The sequence below is a fragment of the Arvicanthis niloticus genome, chromosome 22 (genome assembly GCF_011762505.2).
Source record: "Arvicanthis niloticus isolate mArvNil1 chromosome 22, mArvNil1.pat.X, whole genome shotgun sequence".
Classification (NCBI taxonomy): Eukaryota; Metazoa; Chordata; class Mammalia; order Rodentia; family Muridae; genus Arvicanthis; species Arvicanthis niloticus.
In genome coordinates, this window is record NC_133429.1 from 2,273,818 (window position 1) to 2,294,253 (window position 20,436).

At 53.9% G+C, this 20,436-nt stretch overlaps 2 protein-coding genes across 8 annotated transcripts in view; both read right to left on the reverse strand.

Annotated features, from left to right (window-relative positions):
• Ndufs7 (NADH:ubiquinone oxidoreductase core subunit S7) overlaps positions 1-5,925 on the reverse strand; it is a 21,483-nt gene extending 15,558 nt beyond the window's left edge. The window contains exon 1 of the mRNA XM_076919499.1: positions 5,846-5,925. Within this exon, the coding sequence (XP_076775614.1) occupies positions 5,846-5,888 (43 nt within the window). The 5' untranslated portion in view covers positions 5,889-5,925. The remainder of the gene's footprint in view (positions 1-5,845) is intronic.
• The window catches only part of Pwwp3a (PWWP domain containing 3A, DNA repair factor), a 17,124-nt gene extending 3,486 nt beyond the window's left edge, over positions 1-13,638 (reverse strand). Inside the window, exons 1-10 of one of the 7 annotated variants that reach the window (XM_076919484.1) lie at positions 13,533-13,638; positions 11,678-11,794; positions 11,039-11,124; positions 10,015-10,085; positions 7,235-8,056; positions 5,933-6,049; positions 3,898-3,968; positions 1,875-1,951; positions 1,342-1,402; positions 147-222 (exon numbers count right to left, since the gene is read on the reverse strand). In XM_076919484.1, the coding sequence (XP_076775599.1) occupies positions 147-222; positions 1,342-1,402; positions 1,875-1,951; positions 3,898-3,968; positions 5,933-6,049; positions 7,235-8,056; positions 10,015-10,085; positions 11,039-11,124; positions 11,678-11,734 (1,438 nt within the window). In that variant the 5' untranslated portion in view covers positions 11,735-11,794; positions 13,533-13,638. The other 6 variants (XM_076919485.1, XM_076919481.1, XM_076919486.1 and 3 more) reach the window with 6 other exon arrangements.
• Between the last annotated feature and the right edge of the window lie 6,798 nt (positions 13,639-20,436).

The window sequence follows — 20,436 nt, forward strand, 5'->3', positions numbered from 1 at the left end:
AGCGCCGTCACACATTAGCCAGGTCAAGAGGGCATGCAGAGCTACAATCACATCTGTCGTGACCCCTCTATCCTGACCTCAACAGGTGCCAATGACATGGCACCCCTCACCTCACCCCACCCACTCCCTGGGGTACAGCCACATACCCAGCCGCACACGGTAGTCAGTGATAAGCGAGACACACCAGCCAATGGCCTGGGCAAAGTCCTCCTTGGCTCTGTCCTACAAAACCCAAAAACTGGGTATGAGTTGACCGTATCAGCCCTAAAGGCGCTCAACCTTAGTTTCCTGGGCTCCCAGACGTTAAGTGGGTGCTGTGTGGCTATGCTCTCAGTCACTCCACTGCAGCCTGGCTCACTCAGGCTTCAGGAAGTCATTGAACTAACAATTGACCTTTTTAGTCTTTGTTAGACAGGGTCTCATGTAATCTAGGCTTTGTAAGTCCAAGGCTGGCTCTTCAATGCCTAGCCCCCCTAGCTCAGCTTCCAGCCGCCCTCTAATTCCCCAGTCACCTGGGGCTGCTGTGTCCCACACCCAGACTTGTGTACGTACTCACACGCACGGAGGTCAGAGGCTGACACAGTACCTTCCCTGATCACAAACCACTCTTTGTTGGACAGTCCCTCACTGACCGTGGCTGGCGAGAGAGCACTGGAGTCCTCTCATCTGTTTCCCAGTGCTGGACCATGGTAGGCACTATAAGTGAGTCAGACCCTCTTCCTGGCACTCGTTACTGACTGATGTGCGATGAGACGCTTCTGGTGTGCATCTACAGCAAGCAGTCCCTGCCATCACCTCAGTGTTTCCCAAGACTGACTCTCAAGAGACTCTGACCACAGCAGCTACATGCAGGAGCCATGGCACCCAACTGCACAGGGTACACCGTCACCTCACCATCTGGTGTTTTGGTTTGAGTCAATAGAACAAAATAATTTTTCCTGGCCAGGGAGACAAAGTTATTCAAGAAAACAAGTTCAAATCCCCAGAACCACACAAAATCAGATGTGGTCATGCAGGAATGGTCCAGCACTTCTAGGGTGAGACATGATTCAGATACAAAAGACTCCTCAGAAGCTCAAGGGCCAGAGAGCCTGGGGTACATGGGGCCATGGGGCCTCAAACAAGGAGAAAGAGTTGAGACCAGAGGCTGTCCTCTGACCTCCACAGGGGTGCCTTAGACATACCCACCTTCACATGTGTGCATATATGCATACACACACACATAAGTACACGTATGTTCATACATGCGCGCGTGTGCACATGCACACGCACGCACACACGCACACACAAAGTACCCACAAAGCAAAGCTCCCGGTGCCGACAGGCCAGGCCACCACCTACCAGCAGTGTGTGCTTTTCCTTGCAGTCAAAGTGCTTGAGCCGTCGCAGCGACACGGTGATTCTTGACAAAGCAGAGGCCAAGGTAAGCACAGGCGGCCTCAACCCAGGAGAGAGAGGTACCCTCTCCGAGACTTAACCCTGCTCTAGCCTGTAGCACCTCCATAGCACTGAGCGCCCAGGTCTCTACTCCAACCAGCCACCCCGGGTGCACACAGGTGCCTAAGGTCACCTTCTGGAAGGTACCTGAGGGGGCTCTGAGGCCACTGTGAGCAGGCTGGCCAGCTCACGTGTGTTGCTGATGTGGGTGAGGACCCTCAGCCAAACTGGCCAGATCGAGTTCACTAAGAACCATGCTCTGCTGAAGCTCTGCTTTGGTGCAGCAAGCAGGGACAACAGGTCCTGGCTGCTGGTTCTAGCCATCTGGCTGCGACACCAAGTGACACCGAGGAGTCTGGACCGTGTCGGCAGCTCCAGTCAGGGGCACCACCAAGGTTTCCCACTCCTGCCCATACCCTAACTATGACATCACTAACCCTCGGCCCTTGGGGTTCATGTTGCCCTCAATGAAGAGCACACTGGCCTTCTTGTCTCTCCGCCGGACGCTCTTGACCTGTGGGCAGATGGGGACATCACAGCATGAACAAGGGACAGAGTAGGAGTCCCACCCCAACTTCTTCAAGGCTTTCTCTAGGACTGGGCCTTACCATCCTAGTTTGGGGGTGGGGTGTGTGTGACCCCATTGCTTCCCGTGGCTCTGTGGTATTCCGAGGTAGAATCCACAACTCTCCCTTTGGGTCTTGGCCTTAAATCCTTGTATGTGCAGGGGTACATGTGGAAGTCACAGGTATCACCCCTGACCTTACTTGAAATGAGGCCTTTGTCAGTGCAACTACACATTTCAGACACGGGGTCTAGAGAGTCCTCCTGTGTCGGCCTCCATCTTCCCAGAATGCAGACACACTATAGTCTGGCTTTCTGTGGGCTCTGAGAGCTAAACTCAGGCCCTCATTCTACCACAGCTAGAGCCTCACATGCAGACCGAAGTCTCCCATAGCCCAGGCTGGCCTTTACCTCTGTGTGGCTGATGACGCAGGTGTATACCAGCATGGCAGGCTCCTGTCTTGGTCTCTTAGGAACCAGTCATATCCCTGCCTAAATACCAGGTAACTGCCTCTGGGCTGAATGGAGACTGTTCAGAGGTAGGCACTAAGGAAAACACAGACTCCACAGTCTACGGCTGACTTAGACCACCATGGGTCCATCAACAGTGAGCCTGACAGGCCTCTTTCCGGGCAGGACAGATGATCCCCAAGACACCAACCCTCAGGTCTAACCCTGTACCTGGAGACTGTCATCAGCCCCATGGACATACTGGAGACAAGCAATCGTGAGAAAACGTGCCAGAAAGGTGAGGATGGGGTGAGGGAGGCTACCCAGCATCCCTGAGCCAGCTTCCCTCACCACTTAGCAAGCTACTAACATTTCGTCTGCTTTCACCCCAGGTCTTCTGTCTCTGTCGCCCTCCTCTGTCCCTCTTTTAGGATGGTTGAGCTCACCATCCTTCTTCCTGCCTTACTTCCCAGTGCTGGGTTGACAGGCCTGTGGCACCACATACAGCCAACATTCCAGAATTACACACCCGCACCACCTGACAAAACTTAACTGGTGGCATAGCACCTGTCTAGGTAGGGCCAGAATGTTCCAGGCCCTGATCTCCACCTTTAAAGAGTGGCGACAAAAGGGTGATGGAGGCACACTTTAGTCCGAGCACTTGGGAGGCAGAGGCAGGTGGATTTCTGAGTTTGAGGCCAGCCTGGTCTACAGTGAGTTCCAGGACAGCCAGGGCTACACAGAGAAACCCTGTCTTGAAAAAGCTAAGAAACAAACAAACACACAAACAAATGAGAGACAAGGCATAAAGCCACTAAATAACACAGCTGTGTAGACAGCATCTGTGAAAGGGGAGTTGGGGCAGGCCCAGAGGAGACAACAGGGCACACAGTGTCTCCACCTAGAGAAGCCCTCACAATGGTTGCACATGCAGCCAAGGGACTGCCCTTGGGGCACACTCACAGGCCACAGGACAGACCTTTGGTGGGACTGAGACACATCTGGAGATAGCGCTCATGTAGCCCAGGCTGGCCTCTAACACTCTTATGTAGCTGACGACCATAAACTCCTCATCCCCCGCCTCAGCCTTCTGTGCACAGGGATGAGTGTGCCCGCCCGCGCCACCATGCCCACAGCTGTCACAGGACCAAAGTTCAGGGATTGAGAAGGAGGCAGCTTGGCACCTTCATTCAAAAGCTTAGCAGCTCACTGCTCACAGATTCCCTGAGGCAGCTGGGCATGAATTTCACTCAGAATGCCAAGTGAAACAACACGCATCCAATGACCAGGCCCTGCTGCCGAGGGAGGGAGGGCTCTGTCCCATGTTTGAGTCACTAGCACCCAAGCCTCCCAGCATTAGCAGAGGCACCAGACTACCTGCTGGAGCAGAAGAATGGGCCTGAGGCGGAGGGACTCGGTGCCCATGGTGGGGGCAGGCGCACTTACCACGGCTGGCCAGAACGGGTATTTTTGGTATTTAAGCCAGACCAGCATTCCTACTTCAAACGATCGTGGTTCTACAATTTAAAAAAAAAGGGGGGAAACCCCAGATGAGTCAAATCTGCCTTCCACAAGTACAGTCCAGACAAGAGGGAACAGTGACACTCACACTCAGCACTGTGCTGTTTACACCCAACTCTGACCTCATCACCCAGAACCCCAGACGCATGGTGTACACAGACGCACAGAATGGTGTCTCAGTGCCCACTGTGGGGCATGAGGCCATGACTGTGTGTGTCCAATGCCCTGTGACAAGAGATGAAGCCAGGAGCAGGATGCAGGACTTGCATCTCAAACCCCACCTCTAAGTCTAGTATCCTCCAAAAGCAGACATTCAGAAAGAAGGCTGCATCCACGCCAGGTAAGGCTCATGCCGGTGCAGCTCCTCACCAAAATGTACATATCACCATCATGAGGCTCACAGAACACACCATCTTGTCCAGGAACAGCAAGTTCAAAGAATCTGAGAAACAGAGGTCACAAGTGCAGAAAACGTATGTTCTCAGAGGAGGAAACACTATTCTTTGCTATGGTTTGAGACAGGTCTCTATTTACACAAGACTGGCCTGCGATCCGCAGGGCCCTGCCTCCCAAGTACTGGGATCAAATTCTGGGATGCTGAGGCTCGAAGGGAACCCAGGGTTTGTCAATGCTAGCCGAGTTCTCTCCACAGAGCCACAGCCCTGCCTCTGTGACAGATTTTTAAACAGGATCTTATGTAGCCTAAACCAAACCGGCCTTTAATTCGCACGGACCCCTTTGCCTCCACCTACTTTCTGCACAAAATTGAACATTTTCTACTTGCCAAGAATCCCAGGATGAGCGACTGGTGTGACTTAAAGCTTTGTCAGGAAAACGAGTGGAGGGGATGGGATACCGCCATGCCTCCCGCCATGAAACCCAGAAGGGCTCCCCAGGGCAGGGAGGCACTGGGGGAAGAGATGACAAGGCTCTTAAGAAGGTGATAGCCCACTCAGGAGAGCATCAAGCACCTCAGACACCCTGGCAGGGAGCTGGCGATTGTCTTGAGCTGAGTGGTAGGTTAGTGAGGCTACCAGCTCAAGCCTGCCACAGGAGGACAGAGACCCCGAGGTCAGGAAGCTTCGGTCTCTCTGCACCAGGCTGAGCTGGTCTTCAGATCTGATCCAAATGCTGAGGACTTATGAGGTGCAGCTCACATCAGTACCCAGACCCTTCTAACAGTCTAGATATTCAGATAGTCTAGATAAGCGGTACTTAGTCCAGAGTACTCAGCAGTACTTAGCCAAGGGTACCCAGAGAGCACTTAGCCGGGAACTCATGCCCACAAACAAGGGAAAGGAGGTAGGCTGGGACGGGATGGAGTTGGCTGGCACTCACTGAGAGCCTTAAGACTGCAGGCCCCTCAACCTTCCCCACATCACCTAGGCTACATCCTTGGCCTCGATGTGGCCCACCTCAATGTTCAGCTGCCTAAGGGACAGTCCTTGGGTTCCCCAGTGGCTGAGCTGTGCCACTGTGCTGTCATTCTCGGCTGCACACTGCATCATGTATGTAGTACCCTTAGGGAGAACCTACAGTTAGTTCCCTGGACGACCATGAACCCCTGGACCACAGGTAAACCAAGGACAAAGGAGCCTCCATCTTTACTCAGTGCACGGATGGGGGCAGGGCCATGCTCTCCCAAGTCCTCAGCCTCCGTTAGAGACAGAAGGACACAAGCCTCTGGACAAGTCTCGGGTCAGAGCATAGAAACTCAAACAGCACCAGGTATGGAGGCACTGGACTTTCATCCCAGCTCTATTGAAGCAGAGGCAGCAGATTGCTGAGTTAGAAGCCAGCCTGGTCTACACAGCAAACTCCAGGCTAATTAGAAGTATACAGTGAGACTCTGTCTAAAAACAACAAAAAAACTCCACCAGCGCCAAACAAGTAGCTGGATTTATGGGATACTGCATAGCATGGGGCCCTCACCCACTGTTCAAGTGCAACACCCTCTTACCGTGATACAGAAGGATTCGGGGTGGTTCCTCCTCCTCTTCCTCTTCTTCCTCCTCCTCCTCCAGCAGGGAATGGATGGACTTAAACCCTGTGGATTCTTCTGAGGACATAGGATCTGCTGAGACAGGAGGATACCACTCGATGGCTGTCACTTCACCCTGCAAAGGGCTAGGGACAAAGGGCTGTCCATGACAAAGGACAGATCCAGAGCAGAATTCAGCAAGGGTGCACTCCGTGACCAGAATTGGGTTTGTCTTTCTTTAAAAAATTTCTCCATGTTTTTGTGTTTGTGCATGCTTGTGTGCATTTTTGTGTTTGTACATGTTTGTGTGTGTTTGTACATGGTTGTGTGCATTTTTGTCTGCATATATGTGTGTATGCATGTATTATGCATGCTTATGTGAGTCTTGTGTATATGTGCATGTGTGTGAATGTATATTTCTACATGTATGTGTGTGCACACATGTGCACTAGAACACACATATGGAGATGAGAAGAACTTTGAGTCAATTCTCTCTACCCTATAGGTTCCAGGGATCAAACTCAGGTCACCAGGCTTAGTGGTAATCCTCACCTACGGGGTCGTCTTGATGACCCCTCCTCCTTTATTGTCTCAACTCTGGTGCTAGGGATGGACAAAGGGTCTTGCTCTTACCATGCAAGTGGATTGAAAAAATAAACACAGACACCAAGAACAGTGCAGACTCCAGGAGCCCCTGACAGAGGGGCCACACATAGAATGCAGACAATGGCCCCAGAACCAAAAAGTGACTGCAAACAAGGCCACAGACAGTCCCCTTGTCCCCAGCTGTTCCCTGCAGGCCATCGCAGGGCAGAGGATGGTCTTGTCAAGAGTCCCCCATTGGGTCTCACAGCCACCAGACCACAAACCCAATTTCTGAATCCTCCTGCCAGTGCTCAATGGGTCGAGAGGTTTAAAGGGGACTAACCCGGAGCTGCAGCCACACACAGGTCTCAGTGTGACCTCCTGGCAGCTCCTGACACCGGGCCTCCTAATCCCCTCTGCAGGCCGCTCACTAGCTGGGAGCACGCTGTTAGCGCTGCAGTGAGCAAGAGAGACATAGATGTGCCTAGCAGGGCGCCCTGCCTGGGTCACCAGCTGCCTCTCCAGCCCTGCCAGGCTCCCACTCTACTCAAACATAAAGAAATATCTGGGGGGAGAGAAAGTCACTAGACCTCAGGGGGGATGGGCAGACCTGGGGACACTAAGCCTGTTACATACAAACACCATGCCTATGGCACACCTCAGAACCCCACAGCAGGCGTCCCTGTCCATGGTTACCTTCCTCTGGTTTGTCACTGTCTCCAGCATGGCGCAGCATCATGACCTCCCTGGAACAGCTCCGAGGGGAGGGTGCTGTCCCCACAGTTCTGGTCCCCAGCTGCCTGGTGGGTGGGTTCTGGCTTCCATCCAAGCGTGGCCTCTTTGTAGGACGTACTCTGCTTCTCTCAGGGGCCGGGTGCAGCCCGATGTTGCCTGATGACTCAACCCACTCACAGCCTTTGACCTCGGCACAGGGATCCCCCTCCCAGGTTTGGGAGGGCAGCCTAGGTGAAGCCAGGGCCACACAGCTGCTTGCCTGTCCCTCACTCTCTGTGACACTTTCACCCTTGGAAAGGCCAGACTCTGTTCTTCGGCGTCGGGTAGGCTTCTCTCCCGAATTCCTCGATCTCTTTCCAGTTGTGCTCTCCTGCCCATGGTCCAGCTGAGACCCAGAGTCATCATCCTCTCCAGTGAGGGCAGCTCCTCGGGCTCCATTCTCTGAGAGGTCTGTCTTGGGGCCCACTTTGCAACTGAGGTGATCTTCAGATGCAGACGGCGGCGTCGGGCTTTTTGGACTGCACTCCCACCTCCTCTGGGATGTGCACTGGGCTGCCACAGCTTGACCATCTTCAGTGAGGAAAGACGGAGAAGGAGCACTGGAGACCTGCAAGGCCACATCTGCATCTGGCTTCTCCTTCTGAGACAGTGTGGTCGCATCTTCTATTGGATGACTTTCAGGACTCAAACTGGTCCTCTCATTCAAGACATCCAGGGCCACGCGCAGGGAGCGTCGGTAAGTCAGCTCTTCCAGCGGAGTAGCCGAGACTTCATTCTGAGAGGCTATGGGGACAAAGCTATGCAGTGAGGGTTCCACTTGGATGCCTGGAGCTCCTGCTCACAGCCATGGAGCAAGAGACTCAGTAACATCGCCATCCCCGCTCACTCAGGGCCGTGATTTAAGATAACGGACCCAGACTGAGCTCAGCCTGCCTGGCTAAATGCTAAATCCCTCCATGTCCTAGAGGAACACTGCATATCTGGATGTCTCACGCAAGCAGTGCTGTTTATCTGAGTGGGATGGCGGGGACGGCTTCACACTTGCTAGACACACCACCTTTGTCTTTCAGCCTCACACTTGGCAACTGCTTAACAAACACTAACATGTGCTCACAAGCAGGCAGCCCCCAACCCTCAGGCCCGCACAGGATGCCCGTACACGATAAGGCGGTCAGCACAGCCAACGCTGCCTGTGCGGACTCCTGGGGATGAAGTCCTTGCTTCCTCTGGGCTGGGCCTGTCTTTGCTGATGTGACTCACTCTGGGTCTGAAGGAAAGAAGCTGCTAATGCCGGGCTCTGCTGGGTGGTGACCGCCGGAATCTAGAACCCTCGCCATCCATGCCTGTGCCAGGTCTGGAGCGGGGTGCACAAGTCCAGCTCAGCCACAAGAGGAAATGACGGTGAGTGCTGAACTGAGGCCCTACACATACAAAGGAAGCCAAGTCCCAACCGCCATGACTCACCCAGAACACCTGCGGATGACACAAAGGTAGCAGCATGGAAACTCACCTTGCTCCCCTGTGCTCTTCATAATCGGCTATATATGTATATTACATATGTATGCATGCATGCCTCTGTATGTATACATGCATGTCTGTATGTTATGTAGGCATGCGTGTCTGTATGTCTACATGTGTGTCTGTCTTTAAGTATACATGCATATGTCAGTGTGTTACGTATACATGCATGTCTGTCTGCACGCATGTATGTTACGTATACATGTCTGTATATTCTGCATGTATCTGTTATACATACATGTGTCTGCTTATATGTCTGCATGCGTGCATTTCTGTGTAATGTATGTATGTCTGTCCATATGTTATGCATGCATGCTGTGGTCCCAGGGACCAAATGTAAGGCTTCCCGTGAGCAGGGTTCCCTTTGTCACAGGCAACAGCCCCAGCCTATTATTTACTACTGAGGAGGCTGAGTGAGTGTCTGTGGCCCAGCTAGGACGGGACATGAGATCACACTCACTCAGACTTCCTAGTCATTCCTGACCGAGCCTCAGTCCATTTCCATCCCCACATTGTGACCTCTGGGGTTCAGGAAACAGAGGCTCTTTGCTTCTGTGGGGCAGGCATCCTCTCCCGTCCTCTACGCCCAACACAAGGCTCTAGGGTGGTTCCTGCCATCTGGGGATCTGGTTCTGGGCAGGAAGTCTTAAGAAGCAGTTAGCTGGGTGGTGTGACGGGCCCCAGCTAGAACCCAGGCATGGAGACCAATCCCTGTGATCCCAGCCCTAGGCTCAAACAGGAAAACTGCTGTCACTCCCTAGTCTGCCTGGGCTGCACTATGAGACTCCAACAAAGCAAAGAAACAAACACACACAATATGTAGGCACAGCATGCAGCTCAGTGCTGCCTTCATCCCTAGCTAGCACTGCCCAAGCAAAAAACCACATACAGAAGAGGACACAGTGGTGGGGTGAGGGAGGGCCTAAGAGGCTTTACCAAGCACATGCACGAGGCCCTGGGCTATCCCAGCACCTAAACCAGGAGTGGTGGTGCTCTCAACACTGGGGAAATGGAGGCAGAAGGATCAGGAAGGAGTTCAGGGTCAGCCTCTGCTACATAGTGCTTTCAAGACCAACTTAGGCTACATGAGATCCTGCCTTTAAAAGGGAGGGGAAGCAAGCAAATGCATGTCTTCCTTCTGTGAGGTTCCCTGTGACAGCGCATGAAAAGGACCAGCCTGTGGCTGTGGGGCAACAGCTTGGTGGCCTGGCTGGAGCTCTTACCCAGGAGGGCGGCAATGCTCTCAATGTGGGACCTCTGCAGCGCCTGCACAGCCGAGCTCTTCACCTGGATCCTGCGACGACAATGAGCTGGTTAGCGCCAGCAGCCCGCAACCCAATTGTCCAGATGTCCCTCTCAACCTTCCACTCCTCCAAAGTCACCATGGAGGAAGGACAGGAACAGACGCTCCAAGGACCAGGTACGGCCAACCCGGGTGGGCAGCCCCTCTTGCCCATTTCTGCCCCTCTTTTAAGAAAGAAAAGGTCGGCTGGAGTTAAGAGTAAAAATAAATTCAAATTGGGACTTTCATGAGGCAAATCCGACTTTCAACTGCACAAATAACTCCTGTGTTAGGTTTCAGAGTAGCCGCTAATGTCACCAAGAGCTGTTTACAGCTCAGCAGGCGCGTTTCAGTTTAAAAGGACTTGCTTTCCTTTTAAACTCAAGTATTCAATTACCTTCCCTGCCGCAGGGAGAGCGGGGAAACTGGGGACTCTCTTGTGGTGGCAGGCTCTGAAGACAGTGGCAGGAAGGAGTGGGCTAGGAGGGACCCAGGAGAAAAGCGGCCAGTGGACTCTTCAGAAGGAAGGCCCATACCCATATCGTCCTTGCTGGTGACCCAGGAAGGGTCACCAGGTGCACAACAACAGAGTCCTACCGCCATCTGCCTTTCCAGTATGAAAAATCTTTTTTTTCTTAGTGGAGCAGTGGGCCTGGTACAGGCAGATCAGAAACAAGCCGTGGTGGGAGCGGAGACCCCAGGATGGACCCCTGGGAATAATTCCATCTAACTGCCCTTGAGACCCCATTCCCTGCAGATCCCCTGCACCTCATGTAATAAGGACCTTCAACACTAAAATCTGTTGTCCTCCCCACAAGATATTTAGTGTGAAAACACAGAAGCAGAGAATTCATAAGCCCCGAAGAACCAGGCTTCTCTTTCTTTTGTGAGAAGCGTATCAGAAACCTCAGACAGAAGGGGAAAGATAGTATTAGGGGGAAAAAACAAAACAAACCACACTTAACTTTTCCTTTAGCGAGAGGATTTGAACATCTAGAAAGAATTCCTTTTTTCTCTTGTTTTTTGCTGAAGTCTCAGTTCTGGCCAAAACCTAAGTGTAAAAAAAGAAAAATAAAAAAAGAACTCTTGTTATGGCAGTGGAAGAACAGACAGCATCAAGCCGTTCCCAGGTGGCGGCCACAGATTTAACAGAAACCTGAGCTCCTCTTACTCGGCCACAGACTGAGGCCCTGAGCCCCACAGCCGTCCCAGGACAGGGACAGGAGCTGCTCACACTTCCTGCTGACTTGCTAGAACCCCCGAACACCACAGTTATTCCCTGTCTGGGGCTCCTGGCGAGGCACTCCCTGTGGCCACAGCTTTCTGAGTCTTTTTATAGCTGACTCTTTTTTTTTTTTTAAGGCTTTTTTTCCCCCTTAGTGTGAAAAACAATTAAAGACAATTCTAGATATAGGGCCTCCTAAGCACCAGACCGAAACCCCATGGAGCAGAGGGAGCCTGGGCCTTGTGCCAGCAGATCCGGGGGCCAAGCATTCAGACTCAGCTCTCTCAGAGTCACTCTGAGGAAACAGAGCCTGATAAAGACTTTATTGTCACCAAAAGTCATTTCAAATTCCCAAAATTAAGAGAATCAGGGCTGTCACCTTCGCAGGCCACAATCGCTTCTCCCATCGGCAGAGGACATACTTGGCATCCGTCATGACTCAGAAAGGAATATCTGGACTCTCGGTGCTACAGGCCTTGACTGATGCCAAAGGTCCCTGCAACAAAATGTGCTTCAGAAAGGTGTTGCTTGCATTCAGTGAGGGCAGAGGCTAGCCTCACATACAGCTTCTAGGACACAGGTCAATGCAGAGCCTGGCCTTGAGACGTTGGGCAAAAAGCCAAATGACAGACAAGTGCAGGGCCCTGGAATTTGAGGAAATGCCTTGTTTTCTGTGAATAAAACTCAACAGATTCCCTCCTCAAGGTTGCACGCAGACTATTCTGACAGGGCACACACAGCAGCAGCATGCATTTGCAACAAGCAAAGCTCACAACCTTCCCTGCCTCAGGCCTGAAGGGTGGCTGCAGCACAAGACACGCCACATTCGTGGCTACCCCATTCCCTGGAAGGACAGGGACAGATGCAGGGCTCACAACATGGACATGACACCTCTGACAGAAGCAGCCAGGGCTGTGGACAGAAATGGAAAGATGGGGGAGGGGGACTAAAGCAGCAGGAAGGGCAACAGGGACAAGGAGGAAACGTACCAGCAGAAACGAGGGTTTCTGTGGTAGAAGGGTTCACAGAAGCAGGAGAGGCTTTCCAGAGAGACTGCAGGCAACAGAGTTGGAGGAAAACAAGGTTCCCAGCATGCACGGGAATTCATTAAAGCAGGGTGGGGTTTCAGGAGGCAACAAGGACTCCCGCAGTTATAGGAATTCAGGCAACAAAAGATGAGACTCAGGTAGCAGGGATTTGGGCAGCAAATATGGGGTTCATTGCAAGGGAGGAGGTTCAGGTAGGAGTTAGGTAGAAGAGGTGGGGTTTGCAGCAGGGATCAGGCCCACAGAGGTGGGTAAGTTAAGGAAGCAAAGATGGGGTTCACACAGGAACTGAGATTCCGGCTGCAGAAACTTGAATTCAGAAGGAAATACAGGGTTTACAGCAATGAATGGGAGGTCAGGCTGGAGGGAATGTGGGCCACAGAGACTGCGATTCTGACATGAACTCGGGGTCCACAACAGGGATAAGGTTTGAGCAGCAAATTGGGGGCTTAGATTGCAGAGAGGGGGTCCAAAGGGAAGAAGGCAGGAAATTTAGAATTTTCAGCAAGGACACGGATTCAGGCTGCAGAGACGGGGTACCAAGCAGTAAATTCACGAATCAGGCTGCATAGAGTGGGGAAATGTTGGGTTGATATTGCAGAGGTCGGGTTAATACGGGGCTTCCAGCAGGAAACTCGGGGTTCAAGCTGCAAAGAGGGGGGATAAGGTAGGAAACTCGGGTTGCAGAAGAGAGGTATAAGGCCGGAAATACGGGGTTCGGGCTGCAGAAGATAGGGATCAGGCCGGAAATACGAGGCTCTCGGCAGGGATGGGGGCTCAGGCTGCAGAGAAGGGGATTCAGATCAGAAATACAGGCTTCGCAGCCGGAAACTGGAGGTGCTCAGCCCCCAAGAGCCTCGGCCGCACGTGGGCCCAGCGCAGAACTAGATGGGCCCAGCTGGTCCGGCCCAGCCGCCGCCCTTCCCCAGGCTCTCCGCCTGCGCCCCGCCCGGCCCTCCCAAGACCGCAGCGGGCTTCACCCACCCCCAGCCCGCCTGACACGGCGTCCGAGCCTGAGCGACCAGGCCGCGGCGGTCCCAACGGCGGAAGCCCGCCCGCCAACCGCCGCCGCAAGCCCGCGCGCTCACCGCCTCCGCCGCCGCGCAGATCCCCGCGGGCTGGGGGCGGGGCCTGCCTCTCCGCGGCGAGGAGCCCCGCCCACACCACCGCCCAATGGGGGCCGCGTACCTGCGCCTCGGCCCCGCCCCACAAGAGCGCGCGACTTCTTATGGGCCACGCCTCAGCCCGCCGGTCACGCCCTCCACCGCCTTCCCTCCTGCCCAACTTGTGGCGTGCGCAGCGAGGGCTCCCCCTGGGCCCCAGGCAGGGTAGACCCCGAGGCCCGCTCGGGGTCCCACCCCCCGGTGCTGGCCAATAAGAAGATGGAGCTCACGTCTTGGTCCCTCCCACAGACGACTGCGGCCTCTCTAGGCCACGCCTCAGCCCGTAGTCCACGCCCCCGTTTTCCCACAGCCTGTGGTGGTTTCTGGGGGGGCGGGGGAAGAGCGGCTCCGTTTTCCGGTCGGATTCCCGCCTGTGAGCGGCGGTGCGAAGACAGTGGGGGTTGGGAAGACAAGGCCTCGCGAGCTCCCGACAGACTTCTAGTACCTTCCAGCTTCTGGGGCGATCCAGTGAGGATGGCCGTGTCCGGGAGTGGAAATAGGGTGTGAGATGACTTCCTGCCTAGGTCCCCAAGCGTAGCCGGCGACTGAGAGGCAGGGGCTGCATCCAGACCTCCATGGACTTCTCTGGAACTGGAAGCTTCCAGTTTGGCTGTCGACAGTGTTTTGTTTTTCGAGACAGGGTTTCTCTGTGTAGCCCTGGCTGTCCTGGAACTCACTCTGTAGACCAGGCTGGCCTCGAACTCAGAAATCCGCCTGCCTCTGCCTCCCGAGTGCTGGGATTAAAGGCTTGTGCCACCGCTGCAGGAGAGGTTGACACCTTAACTAAGGCACCAAGGCCGCCCCCTGTGCAACGTCACGACTTTTCCTTTCTAAAATGATCGTTCCCGTTTCCCGCACACTGATGTCTCCGCGTGTCTGTGGAAGCGTCAGATCTTAGAGCACCACAGGAAGTTGGGGGCTGCCACGTGGGGGCTGCGACTTGACCTCTGGCAGAGCAGTCAGTGCTCTAAGCACTGAGCCATCTCTCCAGCCCCAGGGTGTTTACTATGCTGGTTACAGATGGACGAGAACTAGGTTGCTGGCCACAGGCCTGCACCGGTTCACTAGCGTGGTGGCCTGTGTCCCAAGTTCCATGGGTCTAAGGCAGTTCTACGGTCTCCTGGCAGCACTGCCAAAGGGGGCGGTGTGTGCTACAGGCGGTGTGTGTGCTACAGGCGGTGTGTGTGCTACAGGCGGTGTGTGTGCTACAGGCGGTGTGCGTGCTACAGCCGGTGTGCGTGCTACAGCCGGTGTGTGTGCTACAGGCGGTGTGTGTGTGCTACAGCCGGTGTGTGTGCTACAGGCGGTGTGTGTGCTACAGGCGGTGTGCGTGCTACAGCCGGTGTGCGTGCTACAGCCGGTGTGTGTGCTACAGGCGGTGTGTGTGTGCTACAGCCGGTGTGTGTGCTACAGGCGGTGTGTGTGCTACAGCCGGTGTGCGTGCTACAGCCGGTGTGCGTGCTACAGCCGGTGTGCGTGCTACAGCCGGTGTGCGTGCTACAGGCGGTGTGCGTGCTACAGGCGGTGTGCGTGCTACAGGCGGTGTGCGTGCTACAGGCGGTGTGCGTGCTACAGGCGGTGTGCGTGCTACAGGCGGTGTGCGTGCTACAGGCGGTGTGCGTGCTACAGGCGGTGTGCGTGCTACAGCCGGTGTGCGTGCTACAGCCGGTGTGTGTGCTACAGCCGGTGTGTGTGCTACAGCCGGTGTGTGTGCTACAGGCGGTGTGTGTGCTACAGGCGGTGTGTGTGCTACAGGGGGCCGTGTGTGTGCTACAGGCGGTGTGTGTGCTACAGGCCGCTAATTCAGTTCTCAGGAAGTGAGAATTGTCACATTGTCACCATGCATTACTGGTCTCCATAAGCTTGGAGCTTATGAGTGGTGGAGGGGACGTGTGTGTGTGTGTGTGTGTGTGTGTGTGTGTGTGTGTGTGTGTGTCTGTGTGTCTGTGTGTGTAGTGCGCGGTCCGTGGGCTGGGCCGGTCTCAGCGAGGCTGGCTCCGTGGGTTCGCAACTGAAGGCTCTGCAGAAGCGGTGAGATCCGGCAATGTGAGGAGCCGCCGGTTACGCGGCCGCCCCGTCACCCGTTCAGGCCTCGTGTACTGCTGTCCTGTCCACTAGGATCTGACTCTCCCGCCTGAGGGCCAGCCTCGCACACGCTGGTAATCGGACAGCTGCAAAGCTGAGCAGGGACACCCAGCAGTGCAGGTCGGTGCTGTGGCTCTGTGACCGAGGCGGGGGCAGCCCAGGTCCCCCGAGGTCGCCTCGAGGCCTAACCGCGTCTTGGACGTTGGGATGCTGGTGCTACGTCGGTAGAGGGGATGTCATGTTCTGATGTCATCTTTCAGCGCGTCCGCCGCTGGCGGCTTCCGGCTTCGACTGCGTCCGTGGCTCGGCCCTCGGCCCTCGGCAGTGAACGGAGTCTGCGGACGCGGCTCAGGAGCAAACGTGAGGACCCAAGTTCGGTCCCGGGAACCCATGAGACAAGCCAGATGCGCTGGCGCGCGCCCCCCTCACCCAGCCCCTGCACGCCTGGAGCGAGCTGGCGGCCAGCGAGGCGGATGCTGGGCTCCATGGCCACTGAGAGACCCCGCCTGCAAAGACCAAGTGGACGGCACAGGAGAAATGACACTGGAGATTGACCTTTGGCCTCCATGTGCATGTGAACACACAGTCGTGCATGCAAACAGGCACACACACACACGCGCGCGCGCACACGCGCACACACACACGCGAGGTGGAGCTGTAGTTAACAGTGCAGACTGCTGCTCTTGCTCTGTGCATTCTCAGCATGCACATCAGGCAGCCAGCAGCGGCCTGTACCTCCAGCTTCAGGGATCTGATGTCCTCTTTTGACCTCCACAGACACATATACACTCACACATACACACATGCAAACACACACTCACAGGTGCACACACACTAACATACACACACACTCACATACACTCACGTGAGCACGCGCGCACGCACACGCACACGCGCACACACACTATTTAGCAAAGGTGGGAGAAAGAACACATCCCTTTGGCCATTTGTAGGGTGCAAATATGACTGAGGCAGCAGCGCAGCACGGAGGGCCTCAGTCCTTCCTGCATCCTGACTCAGTCTGGCAAACGCCTTCTTCAGATCCAAGCTCCTCAGAGCTGAGATTCTCACTCCAGCTCTGCCCAGAGGAAAGCTCAGTGGTTAGCGCTATCTGGGCTCGGAGCAGTCCCACAGCAGCACGGCCTGGAAAAGAGCCAACTTGCTTGCTCCTCGAGCATGCCGGTTATTCTAGCACTCGTGAGTGCGGTAGAGGCAGGGATTCAAGGATCAGGAGTTCAAGGTAATCCTTAGCTCCTTAGTAAATTTGAGGCCAGCCTAGGCTAATTAAGACCCTGTCTCAAAACAAAACTTAAAAATAATAAAAAACAAAAAAGCCTTAGTTGTCTTTGGCCACTGAGCCCTGGGGACATTTGTTACCAACCTTGTAACAGGTGGGATGCTTGCTTCTTGGCTTGGACAGAATCATCAGCCTGCACCTCATCATCCCTGGGAAGTTGCAGGTACCCCTCAGTCACTCACGCTGTATGACAGAAGATAGGGGAGGGAGTTAACTTCACCAGCTGGCTTCAGAATTCATTTTCTGAGATGCAAGCGGGCTTGTTTAGGAAAATGCCTTAATTAGTCCTGGGGGTGGAACCGGAGCCCGGGAGCCCGGAGGACAGGAGATAAAAGGAAGCACAGGGACACAACCAGCCTCGTCCACAGGACGACGAGCTACCAGCTCTGAGAGGCGGGCCCTGAGATGAAGAGCCAGGAACAGATGGGGTGGTATGGGACCCCTCGTGTTGAGCTCAGGCCCCGGGGCTGCAGCATGGGGCTGGCGACACCTTTTCTGAGCTGGACCTGTTAAGAAAAGAGGAAGACACCGACGGGATTCAGGCCCTGCTCCAGCCAGCCCCGGGCTGACATCCACAGGTAAGTGACACATGCCTGACTCCAAACATCCTGAGTCCATGAGCACTCCAGGAACACCAGGCAAGTGATTAAAACACAAACATATATTTTGGAGACTTAGGGGTGCGCAGTGTCTCATGTGGGCTCCCACTGCTGCCATCCCCTCTTTGGTGCCGGGATGTGCCACCATGCCTGGTTTTCATGGAACTGAGAATTGGACCATAGCTCCTTGACATTTGTTTCTTCCTGGTGTGTGTGTGTGTGTGTGTGTGTGTGTGTGTGTGTGTGTGTGTGTGTGTTGAACCTTAAATTGTTGACTCTTCTGCCTCAGCAGTGCTGGAATGACAAGCATGTGCCACCATGCATACATAGCTCGTGGTGACATGGTGTGGGTGGGTGGAGGTTGCTAACTTGAGACAGGGTTTTACTGTGTAGCCCAGGCTGGCCTCAAACTCACAGGGATCCACCTGCCTCTGCCCTCTGCCGAGGGAGTGCTGGGATTAAACCTGTTTTGCTTGGGTTTCCTTAGTTTGTTGAAGTCAGCTTCTCTGTGGCTCTGAAACACAGACTGTAGCGCTCAGGTCGTTTCCTGCCTCACACACAAGCACGTGACCATGCAGCGCATCCTGGCGTATAAGCTGCTGGGTCCATCACTGCCCTTGGCTGCAGATGGATACAAGTGGGGGGTGGGGGGGCTGCCACGGCGGAGCGCGCAGCGCAGCGGCAGGCTCGGCCGGCTTCCCTTAGTCTTTGGCTTTTGACCTTCTTTTTGCATTGATTACCCAGTAATTGTCTTACTGAATGAAATAAAAAACATGAGCTGGGCGGGGTGGTGGTGGCACACACCTTTAGTCCCAGCACTCAGAAGGCAGGAGCAGGCAGATCTCTGAGTTCAAGGCCAGCCTGGTCTACTGAGTACATGTCAGGGATATAGCAGACAATCTTGTCTCAACAACAATAAATAAGCCTAAATACACCTATATATTAGGAATTCATAGCTAGTGTATAAAAATACCCAGGAAGGCTTAGAGTGAGGTGTCCTGAGCCCTGTGGGGTGCTCAGCAGAGCCATGGGCTCTCACACCAGGGCATTCCCCACTGTACCAGCCACACATGTGCAGCCCTCACCCAGCATCCGCTGGAGGAAGAGTCACCTCCACTAGGACGGCTTTCTGATGGGGAGCACCCAATCCCCAGGAGACACTATTAGTGTCTGTTCTGTTGCGGTCCTCAGTGTGAACACCTACAGTGCAGCTTCCCAGAGCTCCCCAGGGAGGAGGAGGCAGGATCAGCCCTGCCTACAAGCACAGCTGAGGGCTGCAGGCGCCTTGGCCCCTGCAGGTAGCCTGGGTGCAGCAAGATGGCTCAGTGCTGTGCACAGGGTACATGATGTAGAAATGGGGGTACATAAGCACTGCTCCCACTGGGTGGGATCCCCACATTTCCGTGCTTCTCCATAGAATGGAGAAACATAAGGAAGTTGACTAGAAGAACCCTAACCCTAACCATTTGAGAGTCATGGCTCCCAATGTGCGGGTCTTGACTCCTTTGAAGGTCAAATGACCCCTTCACAGGGGCCACCTAAGACCATGTGAAAACATGGATATTTACATTGTGATTCAGTAGTAAATTACATTTATGAATTAAAAAATTATAAATTTTATAATTAGAAAATAACAAAAATAATTTTATGGTTGGGGGGTCCCCACAACATGAGGGATTGTCCTGAAGGGTTGGCATCAGGAAGGTTGAGAAGCACTGTCTTAGACCAAGATCTGGGCCAGCTTTCTGTATGCTCACAGGCCTGCCTCAGCCATCAGCCTGCCCTTCTCCCTCCATCTAGTCCTGCAATACCACAAAAGATGCTTAGCTTTTCTGTCCCCCTGACACTTGAAGACCACTGAGCAATCCTCCCTGGGAACTAGCTGTGGGGTTCAGTATCTATGTCAGTCCTCATGACACATAAATCAGAGTGACATCAGTGGCTATCATGTCTCCAAGGACAAGTTTATTGGGCGCCCCACTCAAATCACAGCATTGTCCTGGGAGATCAACAACACTGTCCCGGGGATGCCACAGCGACATGTCACAAAGAGAAATTTGCCATCTCATTATCCCAAATACCAAGATGTAGTTAGAATTCTGGAATTTTGGTTTCTTTTAATAAAAAAAATACACAGACATATTATGTCGTAGGTGTGGGATGGGGCTGCTTTGGACTGTGTGGAGCAGCTGACTGGTTTGCCTCAGGCTCTAGCAGAGGCGTGGTTTTGCTAATTGTGACTAGTTTCTGTGACTGTAGCTCCTTTCCAGGCCTGGGGAAGGTTTTTGCCACTTGTGAGATCTGGGGCTGCAGACATCCCTTGGCTGGTAGCTGATTCACTTCAGGCCCCGCCTCTGCTCCACACTGCTTCTAGGTCTGTGCCAGACGTCCCCTGATTTCAACGTGACATTAATCTATGGAGTTAGGATGCTACGCTTCAGACAAAGATGGCCTTGTTTAAAATAATTTTTGATGGCTATTCTTGGTTGTCAACTTGACTACATCTGGAATTAAGTGAAACCCAAACTTGAGTGGCACCTGGGAGGGACTTTTGCTTAGTTGTAAGTAGGATGATCCAGATCCTTTGAGCTGGGAACCTCCACCTCTGATCGGGCCATACCCTCTGCTGGAAGACTGTAGAGACATGGAAGACGGAAGTATCTCTGCCTGCTTGCCCCCGCCACTGGCATCAGAGCCCACTCTTCAGGTTTCCAGCGTCCACTGAAGACCGCTGACACCTCCAGCTTCATGGACTACTGGGCGCTTGAACCTTCCATTCACGGCAGCCATCATTGGGCTAGCTGAACCACAGCCTATAGATCATTCCAAAAAAATCCTTTTCTATATACATGAAAAAAGTCATTCTATAACTTCTTTTACTTTAAAGAACCCTAAATAACAAAAAGTATTTGAAACACAGTCACATTCAGGACTGATAAGATGGTTCA